General features: G+C 37.0%; 2 protein-coding genes across 3 annotated transcripts; both read right to left on the reverse strand.

Annotated features, from left to right (window-relative positions):
* Positions 1-1,455: 1,455 nt before the first annotated feature.
* Positions 1,456-6,321, reverse strand: LOC103994847 (small ribosomal subunit protein eS8). Its single transcript, XM_009415290.3, has 5 exons — positions 6,192-6,321; positions 5,999-6,071; positions 5,300-5,636; positions 1,851-2,020; positions 1,456-1,727 (listed from the first exon to the last, which is right to left on the reverse strand). The coding sequence occupies exons 1-5, from the start codon at positions 6,193-6,195 to the stop codon at positions 1,643-1,645; spliced, it is 669 nt and encodes a 222-aa protein (XP_009413565.1). The 5' UTR covers positions 6,196-6,321; the 3' UTR covers positions 1,456-1,642.
* Positions 6,322-6,598: 277 nt separating this feature from the next.
* LOC135645858 (probable protein phosphatase 2C 33) lies at positions 6,599-12,649 on the reverse strand. 2 transcript variants are annotated; one of them, XM_065164693.1, is made up of 5 exons: positions 11,835-12,649; positions 10,584-10,958; positions 10,319-10,436; positions 7,545-7,759; positions 6,599-7,371 (listed from the first exon to the last, which is right to left on the reverse strand). In XM_065164693.1, exons 1-5 carry the CDS (start codon positions 12,087-12,089, stop codon positions 6,853-6,855), a joined length of 1,482 nt encoding a protein of 493 aa, XP_065020765.1. In that variant the 5' UTR covers positions 12,090-12,649; the 3' UTR covers positions 6,599-6,852. The 2 variants fall into 2 exon arrangements, with proteins under 2 accessions (XP_065020765.1, XP_065020764.1); XM_065164692.1 differs by having other exon boundaries at positions 7,545-7,768; positions 11,835-12,648.
* Positions 12,650-15,807: the final 3,158 nt, after the last annotated feature.

The following is a 15,807-nucleotide window of genomic DNA, read 5'->3' on the forward strand; positions in this document are numbered from 1 at the left end:
TGATGATGAAACCACTTGATGTATGTTTATGATTTAATCTGTGTTTTAAGTGACGCAGGATACTTCGATCAGGATGAGACAATTAAAGCAGGAAAATCATGTTGGGCCGGAGGAACATGTTAGAAGATTGGACGTCGGGCCGGTGGATCGGTCGACGTATCGACAAAAGGCTTCGGGCCGTGGACTCAAGCATCGGGCCAAGAAGAGCGGGTATTGTGCCAAGGATATCGGAGTTGCAAAGTCAACTGGCCGATTGGGCATTAGGCCGCAGGAGAGGACGATGCGCCGAAGAATCGGACGAAACGTCGAGGGACCAATGACATGCCGGACAACTTGGTTAATTGCTTAGGATTAATTGTCTCGATCGAAGTTTTTGTTTTACATGTGCAGGATTAACTACGATGAAAGTAAGACATGTAGTTGGAGTTGCGCTGGAGTCAAGACTATGATCACGTTGGGAGTTCGAGAGTTCGACGGAAGTTCGGACGGTCGTCCGAGGTTTTGCGAGAACAAATCCGAGAAGTCCAGAAGCTTGCCAAAGAAGCTCGTCGGAACTCGCCAAGATCAAATCGTGAAGTCTAGGAGCTTGCCGGGAGTCCGCAGAATGGTTTCCGAGAGTTTATCGGAAGACCGCCGAAAGTTCACCGGAAGCTCGCCGGAAGAAGTCTTAACTTGCGGACTTTGTAATAGCTTAAGAAATGTCTTTAAATTCGTAGTTAGCACGTTAATTAGGGTTAGGATTAGGTGTTAATCTTATAACCCGGTTAGGGGCCAATTGGGCCCGAATTCGGACTGGTTTGGGCCAAGTTTGGAGCCCAACCAATGATCTGAAATAGTGCCAAGAGGTGCAACCGCCCAGGCCAGGAGGTAGCACCGCTTGGGCTAAGTCTCCCAGCGAGGCTGGGCGGTGCAACCGCCTGAGCTCAGTCTTCGAGCTCTGGCAGGAGGTGCAACCGCCCCTGACAGGAGGTGGCACCGCCCAAAGGCTCAGTCTTCGAGCTCTGTCAGGCGATGCAACTGCTCCAGTCAGGAGGTGCAACCGCCTGATCCCGAAATTCCGAAAATTGACAGTTTTGAGCTCCAAATTTGAATTGGGTTGGGGCCTATAAATACCCCACGCATTCAGCACTAAAAGGGCAAGAACATACACCGAAGAATAACTTGACAATTAAGGATTAATACTATTATGATATATAAATTATTAGAATAGTTTATAAACTCAAAAAAAATTAATTGATTAATTAATTAATCAAATCAATCAATCTCTCAAAATTACAAACACATCCTCAGACTTCACAGATCGTCGGATCCGACCAGCGTGGGTTCACCACTTGATTCCGATTGACTCATTGGAGACGGTAACCTCTAAAAATGTTCGTATAAGTTCTAAAAGGTAGTCACCGTGACTTAAATATGCTTTGTATACATCATTAACATCGTCAAAAGTTCAATTCATTCACCTCAAAGAAGAAATAGGCTATTGAATAAAGTAAATGTTATCGTCTCTCATAGCTTGTATGTCAAAATTTTCAATAAGCAAGCATCCGTCTAAATTTAAAATCAAAACCTGAAACAAACGAGAAACACATCTATATCGTTGAGAAAATACCCATGGAACACCAGACAGAAGTGGCATAAACTCTTAAGCAGCAGCCCCTGTGCCCTTTCCCTTCTTCCGCTGGATCTTTTTCATGTAGAACTCAAGCTCCCTTCCTTCTAATATGTATCTGTACCATCAGCAGATAATAGAGAAGGTATTATATTGGATGACTAGATCAAACATTATGAGAAAATGATGGTTCGATTGTGATCTGCTACAAGAAAAATGATTCGAGCAAGATTCTGCTCACCCATCAGCTCTTCCACATTGCCCAGGGCGGGAAGATATACAAGCCAACAACCTTCCTGCCCCAAATTGCTCCTCGATGTGAGGATCAAGTTTACATCCCTGCTGTCTCTTCTCAAGCTTCCTGGTGACGTGATTGCTCTTCTTGCCTTCCTCCACGGCAGCTTCACCCTCCTGCCCTCACCAGAACCAACAAAGAAAAGGATAAGAGAGCAGACAATCAATTTCAGAAAATTGCTAACATGATTTGTTGATAAAATCTTAGGAGGCCTCTTGAGAACAGTTCAGCAAAGATAATCCAAATATGGAACCAATCATAAGATAATCATGTAAGAAAATTACTGGAGAACATCCACACTAAGGTAGCAGCTTTCCCGATACTACAAGACAGACTTTTATAAGTATAGTTCACAGAGAATAGTCTTGATAGAAAACATGGACCTTTGAAGTAAAAAATTTTCCAACCATACAGAAGTGCAGAGAAGATCAGATTACAGCCTTGCATCGATAAAACAATAGATTTTCCCACTAGTGTTGTAAGAAATTACTCTTTTCCTGAAAAAAATAGTTCAACTAATCAAACTATTATAGGTTCCAACAAATACTGAAACACAAAACTCTTGCAACTCATTATGAATACCTTCAGACAAAAGAGGAAATAAATCTTGACTAGACATGCATGATTAACCAGCCAACCTGCAACTTTATTTCCTTCCTTATTAACATGATTAAATTACACCCTATAAAATTAAGAAGTTGATTAACCCTACTTGCTGCTCAATAATGTTGTCAAAAGGCACTCATGCGAGGCAAGGCGAGGAGAGGCCCAAGCAGCTCACAAACCCTCCATGTGAGACGTTTCAATGAATCACTGCTCGGGCACTCGCCTAAGACCAAGCATCGGACGCCTTGAGCAAGCACCAAAGTGAAGTTGAATTGGGATTCGAGCCTGGTTCGATTGAACGAGCAAGTTGGTTCAATCAAACCAACTAATGGTTAGAACTATTTAGCACCATATTAAACCACTCTTTAGAACTGTTTACACTGATTAGAACTATTTAGCACCATATTGATCATGTCATTTTTATTTTTATGATCATATTTATCAATCATAATATACATTTTAAATTTTAATACCCTTGAGCGTCTCGTTTCGCTCGGGCGGGCACCTAACGCCTCGAGCATTTTGGGACCTTGACACCTAGCGCTTTTCAAAGCATTTGGCAACTGCTCAATGTAGGTCAATATTAAAAAGACACCATTAGAGCTGAAACCGGGAGAAATGATGATTAACACTTAACATCACCATCAAATTTTAAGAGTAAAGAAATGACTAAATTAGACAACCTTTATTATCTAATCCTATCACTATTACCTTGTGCTAAAGATCAAGCTGATGAAACTTGGATTATGCAGACAAGAAAGTTGGCCAAAGGAAAGTTGACAAATTAACTTACAAAGATCTAAACTATCAGTACAGCTATAAGAATCTACGCCAAATTAATACACATGCTGGCCAACTTGCAGAACAACATTGACAATGAGGCACATGCAGGCCAAATATGCTGTTACATCTAGACATATTGTATCTGAAAAAATGTTAAAATAAAGTTTATGGAGAATTATAGATCCACAATACAGAACTAAAGGACTTAGCATAAGGCATTAGAACATATGATTTGGTAGAACAAAAAAGATAGCATAGATCTAAAAACCAAAATCAGGATCTGGATTATCCAGCGACTACACAATTGATATTGACTGGATCAACTATATAGGATCAATGAGATCTGAATTAGTCTTAATCACACTTAACCACCTTTTAGCTTCTAAAGTTTGTATAACACCATGGAATAAGCACTAATTCACTGACAAATACAACAAAATAATGACTTAATTTCATGATTTGTTTTCTTTCTTCAATATAGACGCTCAACATTTTACATTCTTAATTATTAAACTCATTACTATGAGAACTAGAAAAATTCTATTATAGTCATGGCTAATCCAAACAACCAAACCATTCCAACAGCTAACCTGCAGGATTTGTACATTGAGATGTCTTTTACAGTTAACTTGATACGTATGAACAAATCAACAAACCAAGAAAATGCATCACGACATCCAATTGACTAGAATGTACATAGAGGAAAAACCATCTAACCAAGTAAATGTCAAGCAATGCATCTTGGATGAGTTAGTCAATATGTTGGGAAAAAAGTGATGTCCTGAATCTGTTGAAGTGGCAAACACTAGGGTCTCTTTTTGCCTTTTTATGTGAATAAAAAAGTATATAATTTTAGCACAAAATATTTTATTGTAGGCAATTTAACAGTGCACAAGCCAATCAAATAAGTAACAAAGTAATAAGCAAACTACAAGACAAAATTTATGTGGAAAACACTTCAACGAAAACAAAAGAACCATGTAAATCTTATCTTGTAGTTCGTTTATTACTTTATCACTTATTTGATTGGCCTGTGCACTGAAAAATTGTCTACTATCTCATATTTGGTGTTAAAACTATATAATGTTTGATTCACATAAAGAGGAAAACAACATGATGCTTGTCACCTCTACAGATTCAAAGCATCTCTCTTTTTCGAACAAAGTGACATCAAAATCCAAAAGATCTAAATGCTCAAAAATTCAATAAGCATAAGTGACAAAGATTGAAAGGAGCATAAAGCAAAAATATTTTCTCTTCAAGCTACACAAAAGTGAACAGAAATTTATTGGGATTGATAAGTATTTTGAGATTCCCGAAGCCAATATCCTTGGTAGACAAAATTTTATTATACGAGAAAAGATCCTTATGAAAGAAGACCTGGGAATTAAATTTTGATTCTTCTATAATAATCCTATTATCTCTAGGTTTTCATGTGAGAGAACATGAAGTGACAAATTCTTTGGGTACTCTTTAGGGTTTCTATAGAGGTGAGAGAAGGGATTTCTCGATAAGGTGTTTAGAAAGGATATTCTTTAGGATTTCTAAAAAGATGAGAGAAAGATGTAAATTCATCAAATTTATATAAGAGGGTATACAAGGAGATTATACTTGAATGGGGATAGCTCATGAATCTTGTAATTGATCACACATGATTAAAATTTTATTTTTTTATGTAGACATAGGTAGAGAATTTTCAAGCCATGTTAATCTTACTTTAACTTTCTGATATATTTTTTATTATTGATCTTTAAAAATCTTTTGGTTTCAAGTTCTTCTCTCGGTCCCCAACAAATCGTGGCAACATATTCCAAATTTCTGATGATGAACAAAAAAGTCTAATCCTTCATGTCATAAAATGAGTTTCCAGACATCTAAAACAGATTGTCTGCATAAAAGCTGACCAGCCTATTGGAATTCAGGGTAAAAAAGCATAAGAGCAAATGTGCTATGAGCATTATTGGATATAAAAGCAACGAGTACATTAAAAGAACAAGTAAAGCTACCTCTGCTGCCTCTTTCTTGGAAGCCGTTGGAGCCTTCTTCTTCCTACCAATCTCGATGCCATAATGCTGGAAGTACCACTGTTTGAAGGGAGCAGCATCAACCTGCACAATGGCACTCTTCACAAGGGTCTGTGTTCTCACAAGCTCGTTGTTTGAAGCATTATAGACCACATCGAGGACACGGGTCTTGCGAGTCACAGCTTCACTTCCCCATGAATAGTTCCCAGAATCCAACCGAAGGGCCCTCCACTTTACATTGCCTCCTCGAACTCGAACCCTCCTCACTGTCTTGTTGCTTGAAAGTTTTGTGTTTGCTGGCTGCCTTCCCAACTCATACCTTTCAAAGAAAAACAATTGAAAAACGAAGATAATATTGTCATTTAATGGACCACTAGGGTGCGATAACAACAACGGAAGTAGAGACACTAATACCAAAAGATGAAGTACAGAACCAAACTAATTTAATGGAGGGGAAAACTCCAACGATTATAAACGTCAAAATCCAATCCTTTCGTCAGAGACTTTGAGAAATCGAATCGGTGCAAGGACAACCATGCTACAAGGAAACTTGCATCCGATAACTTAGCATAAAGATGCGACATGCGGCGATCTAGGGTTTAACCAGTAGAGCAAAACAATCGGTTGAGGGAAGGAGGGCATCAAAGAAAAAGAGTTCCCGAAGCGGTAGACGCATCTCACTTTCTCTTCTTCCTCCAGGCCTTCTTCTTGCCTCCAGTGGCGCGCCTCTTGTGCATGGAGTCCCGTGAGATACCTGCGAGCGCAAGCAGAAGAAGAAGAGCACCATGGAAGAGATACCTGCGTTAGCGACGAGTAGAAGGTCACAAATCACGAAGGAGGGATGGATCTCCCGTCTAAGGTTTCCGATCTTTACCCATTTCGGCCGAGCGGTTGCTATCAGCGCGTCGCTTTCCCCTTCACCAGTTGCCGCCGCGACCTTTTCCCTCCCTCTCTCGTACACATATATATAGCCAAAAACCCTAACGTTACGATCCCCTCGTTACTTTTACACGTGCCGTAGCCCTGTAATGACAGCTACGGTAACGAAACACACGTCATTCTTGACATAGAAGCAACGGTGAAATTGTGGTCTCATGTTAAAATCCCAGCCGTCGATTCAATTAGTTAATGACAGTAAATGAAAAGAGACGGCTTAGTTTTTACCAGTCGTGCATCAAATTTGGAGATCATATCAACAGCTTCATAATGGAAATTTCTAAAGATGTTTTCAGGAAAATAGTTTACTTTTTCCTAAAGATGTTTTTAAACCACAAGTAACAATTCGTAAATTGAGGGCTTTCAAATGATAGAATAGCCACAAAATAATTGTAACACATAAATTACAACAAATCATACTAAATCGGGATTGAGAAAAGAAGAGGCCGCAATCCTTCTCATGCTAACATATGCGTGTTACAGAGAGAGAGAGAGAGAGAGAGAGAGAGAGAGAACACCTGGCCACACTAAAAGGTCGGAGCGGTTTTCTCACGAAAACAATTGCTAGGACTGCATTCTTTGCATATATTCTCCACCTGTCATGCTCTTTTCTGAGCCTTGGTATTGGTTGGCTGTTTACTCCCTGAAACAAACCTTGGCAATGACAACAGAGTATCCACTCGAGAGACGCCCTGTTGAACAGACCAACCATTGCCTTGCATCGAGGTGATATTGTCAATGGAGGATCCTTCTTGGGTATGAGTTCCAGAGAACTGCTGTCCTGGAGATTCTTCGATTGCATCACATGGGAATGCAGTGCTAGAGCGGATTGTGCCGAGACGGTCCAAAGAAGTTGGACCGGAAGGCGCTTGCTCGTCGCTGCCAACCCCAGCGGCATTTGGTGAATCAACTTCATTGGATGTGAGATCGGAGGAAATGTTTGGTGCATCTAAATCAAGGAAGAGGCAGACTACAGCACAGTCGTCAACTCGGGAAGTTGGGAACTTGAACCTCCAGGCCTTGACAGCTGACTCAACAAGTAAATGAGCAGCCGAGGATCTAGCTGGAGCAGAAGCGACAATGTCTACCACTTCTTCGTTGGAAAGCACATCCCAGACCTGTCATAGTTTAAGTAGCAGAGTTCAGGGAATTAACTTCAAAATAGAACTCTGAAATACTCAACAGTATCCTTGACATGTATTTCCAAAACAATAAAGATATCATTGAGACTAACAAGTCAAGGAAATTTGCAGGATCTAGGAATATAAATGAAACAATATATGTTTCTTACCCCATCAGTGGCCATGATAATGAATTCATCTCTTTCTGTGATGTGCCAATATGAAATCTCAGGTACAGAGATCAAGCCATAATCCTTTAAGCAAAAATCCCCAAGAGCTCGAGCCATTGCCAAGCCAGGGGTATCACTGTTAGGCAGCCAAACTCGAGCCACATCAGGCTCATCCCGGAGAGCAAAAACTCTGCCCTTGCACTGCCTTATTCGTTCTGCTTCCCCTGTAAAAGCAATTAATGACATTGTTTCGAAATTTATACTAAAAACTTTTAAGGAATTTGTAGTCAACAATTAATTACATAAAGCATCCAGCAATGCACGTACTTCAAAGGCTACCTTAACTAAAATTAAAGGCTCATATATTTAAAAACAGGCAGGATGATTAGCTAGCTCCTACCCAGGACATCTTCCAACTCTATTGAATATAGATGACAAAAGCATAAGGACAACCTTAACCCAACAGAAGCAGTAGTGTTATAATCATTAGGAAGTTGCCCGATGCTTCTGTTTAAAGTAAGATGAGAAGGAATGCTGAAGCCATAACAACAGAATTCATTGAAGAGAATGTTCAAACAGAGAATTAAAGATAAAGAGAACCATGTGAGAGATCATAGAACCAACACTATGCAAAGAGGAAAGTACCTTGACATTGTGGTTTTTCATATGATTTCCACAAACTACTAGCAGTTTTTGGTATCCTAAAGACAGGTTATATTCTTTAGATTACTAGATAAATTGGGAAATAAAAACAGACATGGGCAACTAAGAACAAGGTATCAAGGTAATATATCTTAACGTCGTGAACGTGCCAAAGTTTTAGCAAAAAACTAGACGCGTTCTGTCAAAAAAAGATTCAGCTTGAAAGCTTTATGATGTGATATTGGTTCTGGGTCATTTGATTTGCAACCTTGACTTGAGGGACCTGGTTTCATTATGGTGCCTGGACCATCATAGAGATCTTTGCAATCAAGGAATCAAAGTTTGGTTGTACTGGCCAGTACAGACTCATATTTTACCAGTCGGTACTGATCAATATTTACCAATCTGATCAAGAACTGATATTTACTGACCCAGTTAAAGACTGATATTTACCAATCTGGTTGACAGCAATGTACTGATGCAATCAAAGACCTGTACTGGACCAGATAGGTTAGTGCCAATCAGTACATTTTTTATTATTTTCCCGGTGATACTGGTTGGTATGGATTGTATACCGCCTGGTATACCAATATTGTCCCAGTCTGACCATTACCATAGCTGGAATCAGACCTAGATTTAAATATTTGCTTACAATAACTGAACATGTCAGATATGAGCCTAATATGGCACAGTATACAATGCAAACCTTGAGTATTTCTCATAGAAAGTCAATAATGGTTTTATAGATTAGACATTCATTTATGGTCAATGAAATCATTTACTTCAATTTTCATTGTATGCAAGCAAAAAGAAACCTTAAATGAATGCATAAAGCCATATATCATGAAATGATAAAATTCAAAATTCAAAAGAGGACAAACATGTGATTATAGATCTCCTTTTCATTAATCTGCAGTTGTAAACTTCAGAGTTGAGAGAAGTACATTTTGCTGTTTCAGCTTAAGGTTAATGGCTCTTTATACAAGTAGCTTAGGACAATTAGAGAATACAAAGAAACTCATTCATTTGTTTGTTGTTGTCATCATTTCTAAGTTTTGAAGCCTCTAAAGCTGAAACTTCATATTTAATCTGAAATCACAGAACTTTTATAACCAAATTTTTGAGTGACATAGAGAGCAAAAACATCATCATAGTGTTCCCCATGAAACCACCATCATTAGACCAGACTGCAGGCTGTACAAACTACAAAGTCCCTTTATATACTAAGAAATACTTATAAAGAGAATCGTGTCATCTTAAAATATAATGCACACTAACCCTTGATCTGCATCAGCTTTCCTTGACATGCAACAGGAATTTTGTGTCTCTCCGCAATGATATTTCTTATTATTTTTAAGGTGACTGTTATCCAGAAAGTATGTGAGGCTAATGTATCAATACACCATATATCAGTGCGTCTAAATTAGTAACAATCTTGGTCAGCAAGTTCAAAAGACAAAACCTTAACTTCATCAAGTATAACATACCCTTCATAGAAAAATAGCCAAATAACTGATCCAAAAAAATAAAATATATTTGAATGTTTAGGTTGATCATCTTGGTTGCAAGTATGTAAAGAAATAATCAATAAATCATGAAAATTGGAAAACAATTGTTTTGATGGGAATTTTGGAGATTAAGATAGATTAAAAAGAATTAGAAACTGCAAACAGTTTTTTACTAGGAAGAATTCCCTTCCATTGCACAGGATCTAAGTTGTCCTCTGTATACATGCTGTCAAATTCTGATGAGACAAGAAAGTGTACCAGAAATCTTAAACGAAATTTGCACACAAGACCCAGCAGTGTCCAAGCAAGGGAGTAAAATCTGTTGTGCGGTAGGCAAATCATACTAGTTTGACCAAAATAAAACAGATGAACTGGATTTAATAGTGATATTTGGTATATGCCACAATGTAGAAAGGTCAAGCATATAAATAATGGACATTGATAATTTTCTTCACACGGTTAAATTAATCCCTATCCAAATAAGAGGCTTCTGTTTACTCGCAATGAGATAAAGAGCAGATCAGATACATAATCATACTAGATATACCTGACATGACAGCAAAAATGAACAGCTACATGTGCACTCAAATGTATCAAGAAAAATAAAAGAGATGGCAAACGTACTTGGAAGATTTGGTTTAAGATCCACAGTCAATTGAACTGCAATCAAAGAGTTGTTTTCATCTCTAGTGCCAAGTACTGCTCTTGAGTCTCCAACATTTCCAATCACAAGTTCTTGACCCTGCAAACAAGACGTTCTAATAATTCCACGAAACTGTTTCTCAATTATTTAAAATAGTTACTTATTAGAAGCAGCACTCTTCATAACCAACATGTATCTGCTTCACAAAATATATGAATAATAAGATGTTAATGAATAATATTTAACCTGCTTGACCAAAGTGACTGCTGTTGTCCCACTGTAAAAGCAATCTATATCAGAATGCTGTCTCAGTTCTTTATCCATGATTCTAAAAGCCTTCAGAAATGGATCTTTTAGTGTCCTTAAAATATGGGAATGCTCATCATTTTCTTCAAAATCAATGGAAGTGTGATTCTCCTCTTTGAGGGAAACAGTTGAACTTGTGTCTGAATTGATGCTTCCTGAATTATTTACAGTGGTTTCTCTACAATCCTCACCTTCCCAATTGGAATTTAGCTTTAATGGGAGAACATCTCTGACTCTCTTAGCAATCATATGGCCATGTGGACCATGGCCATCAAATACTCCACAAAATACTGTGTCATTCCTAGAGCCAAAATTCTGAACAAGAGAAAATTTATCCAGAGTTAGTAATCTGATGTGACTTTATAGTTACCATAGAAAGAAGTCAATGCCAAATGGTTGGCGATGTCAAAAGTGAAATAAATTAGTTCACAAGCAAAACATACTCAAATAAGATATTGGGGAAAAAGAGTGTGACAGGAAGAAATATGTCATGTTCACTTCTCTCAACCTCAAAGTAAACTGAAAATTAAGGAAATAATTGGCCATAGCCCAAAGAATTTAGTAGGATCTAAAAATTCCAGATACAAGTACTTAAGATATTCGAAACTTGATCATGTCAATCATAATCCTGGTGAAAGGATGGATATCCTAAAGCAGCTACTAAATACTTAAAGCAAACATGCCAAGATCACACTGAGCATAGTGGACATCTTAGATACAGAGCTGGATTAATACGAAAAACTTTCTATTCCAATGAGATTCTATAAACAAAAGTTTATAAAAATCAGAAGAAAAGATAAATTTCGAACTACCAAATCAGAGGCTGCAAAAGATAAATTTACCATAACAACAATGCTAATGAGAAGGTTCATCATAGTACATCACACGAAACCAATGCAATTTTGAAAGAGCGGTAGAAAGAAATTATGCCTGGCATGCAGGGTGTCAATTTCATGCTTGAATTATGGAATAACTGTGATGCATCAGGAAAGAGTGGATGCAAAAGAAAAAGATCATCTTAACATCAACAAGAAACACACAATGCATCAGAAGATCACGCAACAAAAGACAAAATGGTTATCACATCAAAGAGAATTCACCATGTTCAAGTTAGAAATCCATAACCCAACGATCTTGACATATTCTTGCAATGATTTAGCTATCAAAGATGGCAGAAATTGCGTTTCGAACCTCCCAAACGATCATGGCGTCCTGATTGGGTCCCTTCCTGCCTTGCTGGGAGAAGAGCGAGGCGACGCCGCTGGACCCGTTCAGGAACATCCTCCCGGGGATCCGATGGAGATGATCCTCTTTCTTAGAGTGGCTCCGCGGCCCCGGCTTCTTCCGTTGCCCCCTCCGAGGCCGCTTCGCCCCCAGCGCCGGCGACGAGGGGGACGACGGGCTGGAGGAGCTGCTCTGCCCGTCCGACGACAGGCAGGACCCCATTCGGAGGGCCCTGACCACGCCCAATATGCACTCCAGACCAGCCAGGCAGCCGCACCCGCCCTCCTCCCTTCTTGTCGGCTCCGTCGAGGCCTCCCCCCAGCTCCACCTCCTCCTCCGCTTCTCCCTAACAAACCTTTCGAAGGATCACAAACACACGGGTCGATCCATTCCGACCAAGAATATTCAACAACGATGCCTACGGCCAACAATTCAGATTGCTTCCGGTGCAGAAACCCGATTCCTCACTGTTCTTCCTCGATCCAGCAGAAATATCGAGGAAAAGGCGAAGAGGAACAGACTAAGGAAAGGGGAAGCAAAATCTACAAGGCGAATCCCAACAAGAACACACAAAAGATCACAGCAACAACAACAAAGTACGCAGAATAAAAAAAAAGGGAAGGGGCGGGATCCTCATGTATGGCTGCGTAGAATTTCCAGACGAAGACGGCAGGAGGAAGAGGAACAGGAAAAAGACATGGTTTTGCCTTTGTTTTCGGGATGTCATGTTCTCCATCTTCATTTTAACGAGTGGGCAGAAAAATTGAAGGAAAGGAGAGAGTCCTTTTTCCGGACGCCATTTGCGTTTGACCGGATCTTCTTCCTTTCCCATGCGTGGCGTGGCGTGGCGTGGCGTGGCGTCTGCCCCCGCACTGTTCGTTTCATTTCCTCCTTTTTCTTTTTCTCTCTTTTATGAGCTATTTAATCCCATAAAAAATAAAATAAGTGAAATATAATGGACGAATTTTCGAAAAAATATCTTTTTCTTAAAATTATTCACTTTTATATTTTCAAAAGAGTATCCGTATTTATCGATATTTGAATCGATCATTCATAATATTAGTTATAATATTTTTAATGTCTTTATCAAAACAGTAATTTAGCTCAAAACTTAATAAAAATAACCTCATATATAAATAGAATTTTACTTAAGTATAATTGAGGAATAATAACAATCAAATAGAAAATTTCTGATATAACTTATAAGAACATTATAAATAGAAACTAAACTAATTCACCTATGGATCGATCCATCAAGCAAGAGTTGTAGCTGTGTCTTATATTTTAGGAAATATAACAAAATGGACATGGTTGAGAAATATGAAAAATGATATTTTGGAAAAAAATCAAAAAAGGGTTTTTCTCAAAAATTTATCCAAAAATAATTTATATTTTTTAATTCTAATTTTTTATTTTTTTATAGACGATGGTAAGACAATTGTAATTGAGTCAATTTTTAATTGAAGGTTATTTACAACCTATGCATGTCTATTATTATGATTATTTTCCTCACAGCTTATCCTAAATTGGATAAATGGAGGTAATATTCAGCTTAATTAATTGCTAAATTAAGACTCTACCGTGAAGATACATGGACTCTACATTAAAGATATGGAAGGAGCAATTTACTAGAAAAAGTTCATAAGAATGAGTTTTTTATATTAAATTATCTTAAAATATTATTTTTATTTAAAATTTTAATAATACCCTTAACTAGTTGACACCCTTATATATGAATCCGTTCAATCCAATCAAGATAACTCAATCTGGGTCAAATTGATTGAGTTGGAAGCTTAAGTAGGAAAGGGCTACCCAAGCTTAAATAGGAAAGGACTACCCATGGATGAAGTTAAAGGACTAATCACAACGTGGAGCCACCATTGGGCTATGTCTCACATATATCGTGTTAGATTTTGATCTGAGCTATATAGGGCCTTAATAGAGACATCAAGCTCTTAAGTGGGGGAGATTGAAATATCCTAATTAGTCTCATATCAGAAGTGAATAAGATTAAGATTGACTTATAAGGATATGATGAGTATACTACCATCAATTTCAGCTTAAGTATTTTGACCAATGATTTGGGCTAAATAAAATTGATAAACTAATTATCCCGTTAGACCCGGGTCATGACATCTTTTGACCCTCATTTATTTGGTCTTGTCCTCCACCTTCAGTGCTAAATTATCTATGACCTTTACTATTTTGATATCTCTATTGAGATCTAGTTTCTATTTTTTTTTCTTTTGGTTATTCTTTTTATCTATCTTTATTTGAAGAGCATATTTTGAAATTTCATATAAAGACTTATTTATTTTTTATTTATGAACAAAAAATGAGCTCATTAACTTATCAACAAATAATATGCATATATCTTTAGCTTCTTCTATAATAGTAAAAATTATATCAAATTTTGGAGATAAAATCATAAAACATTTTCTATTACAGGTTGATTTTTAGATTTTTACCATAAGATCTCATTTGTCTTACAATAGAAGAGACTTTTAAGAAAAAACCAATAATAGATTCAAAATCTATCATAAGAATTTCGAATTCACATCGAAAAATTTGATACTTTAAAGTTTTTATCTTATTTGTGTCTCCAAACACACCTTTTAATATTTTTCAGACTTTTGTTGATGTTAATGCCATCATGATTCGGGGGGAATATGAACTCATATATTGCTTGTTATAGCATGTAGAGGGATCTTGTATCTTTTTGTATATTCTCATTCATTTGATCTTTTTGATCTTTGATAATGTCAGGATCTTATAAATCATACTTAATAAGATTAATCTCTACCAAATTTCATAATTCTTGTGAAATAAATAGAGTTTTTATTTTAATTATCTAAAATTGATAATTTTTACCTTTAAAGATAGGAAGAAGTTGATTAGGAACAATTTAATGCATACAATTTTCTTTTCTTTTTCTTTTTCTAGATCTACTAGTTTTTTCTTTTTTTTTAATCAACTTATTCATATTAATCTTCTTCGAACTAAGTACTGATACCACACTTATTGGCTTTCTACGATAACTTTACGGAGAAAGAGAAGAAGATGATAGAAGGAACTAGGAATCCTTCCAATTTATAATGCTTTGGATTGATCTAAGAATATCTATTTATACTAACCAAAAAATAAAGTATAAGTTTTTCAAATAATAAAAAAATCCATCATATCTCAATATATTTATTTTAATGAAAATTTTATTTCTTATTTTATTTAATTATTTGAATTAATCTTATCATTGATTAGGCTCACAAGCCGATCGTAAGCATCCGGGGAAAACAAACATATAAAGGTCAACGAATTTCTTATTGCCCATGACTCAAGGGAAGATAAGTGGCTTTAATGCCCAAGCCTTAAGTTCCTCTGGGTGACACTCTATGATGAGAAGGGTGATGATGTTATTAAAAATAAAATAAATTATAATAATTTTATAATTATAGTAACTTTAATGTAATTTTTAAAAAATATAAGAATGGTGATGATAAAGAGTCTAAATAAAAAGGATAATTAACTTTTATTATGGTGATAGCCTGTAGATTGTTTGTCACCTCTAAGACCACTAAACTTTCTCATGCATGATAACATGCAGCGATAAACACAACTTTGAAGGGTTCGATGTGGCTTTGGTAAAATGGCGTGCAATGGTTAATTGGCTACCAAGTAATGTCAATGTCATCCTCACTCCTCGCATATAATAATGAAATGCCTCTTCAGACTACCACGTGGTTCCTCCGTTGAGGATTTGTAAAAGCAAACATGAGCTATATATATATATATATATATATATATATATATATATATATATATACGTGAAAATTAAACAAGTTCTATAAGACTGCTATCTACCGACTACTGCAATATTTAGGCAAAGTGATTTAACCACGTTTATTTGGAATATATGACATGATGATGGTGTTTAATGCTTACT

Source organism: Musa acuminata, chromosome BXJ3-8, assembly GCF_036884655.1.
Source record: "Musa acuminata AAA Group cultivar baxijiao chromosome BXJ3-8, Cavendish_Baxijiao_AAA, whole genome shotgun sequence".
Classification (NCBI taxonomy): domain Eukaryota; kingdom Viridiplantae; phylum Streptophyta; class Magnoliopsida; order Zingiberales; family Musaceae; genus Musa; species Musa acuminata.

Coding starts and splice junctions, on each gene's coding strand:
- LOC135645858 (XM_065164692.1), bottom strand. CDS start 12,089: ATGGGGTCCTGCCTGTCGTCGGACGGGCAGAGCAGCTCCTCCAGCCCG. Junction 10,437..10,583: donor CAGTCACTTTGGTCAAGCAG/GTTAAATATTAT, acceptor TCTTGTTTGCAG/GGTCAAGAACTTGTGATTGG. Junction 7,769..10,318: donor TCTTAAACCAAATCTTCCAA/GTACGTTTGCCA, acceptor TTGCTTTTACAG/GGGAAGCAGAACGAATAAGG.
- LOC103994847 (XM_009415290.3), bottom strand. Junction 5,637..5,998: donor GCCTGGAGGAAGAAGAGAAA/GTGAGATGCGTC, acceptor TTTCTTTGAAAG/GTATGAGTTGGGAAGGCAGC. Junction 2,021..5,299: donor CCAAGAAAGAGGCAGCAGAG/GTAGCTTTACTT, acceptor TGGTGAGGGCAG/GAGGGTGAAGCTGCCGTGGA.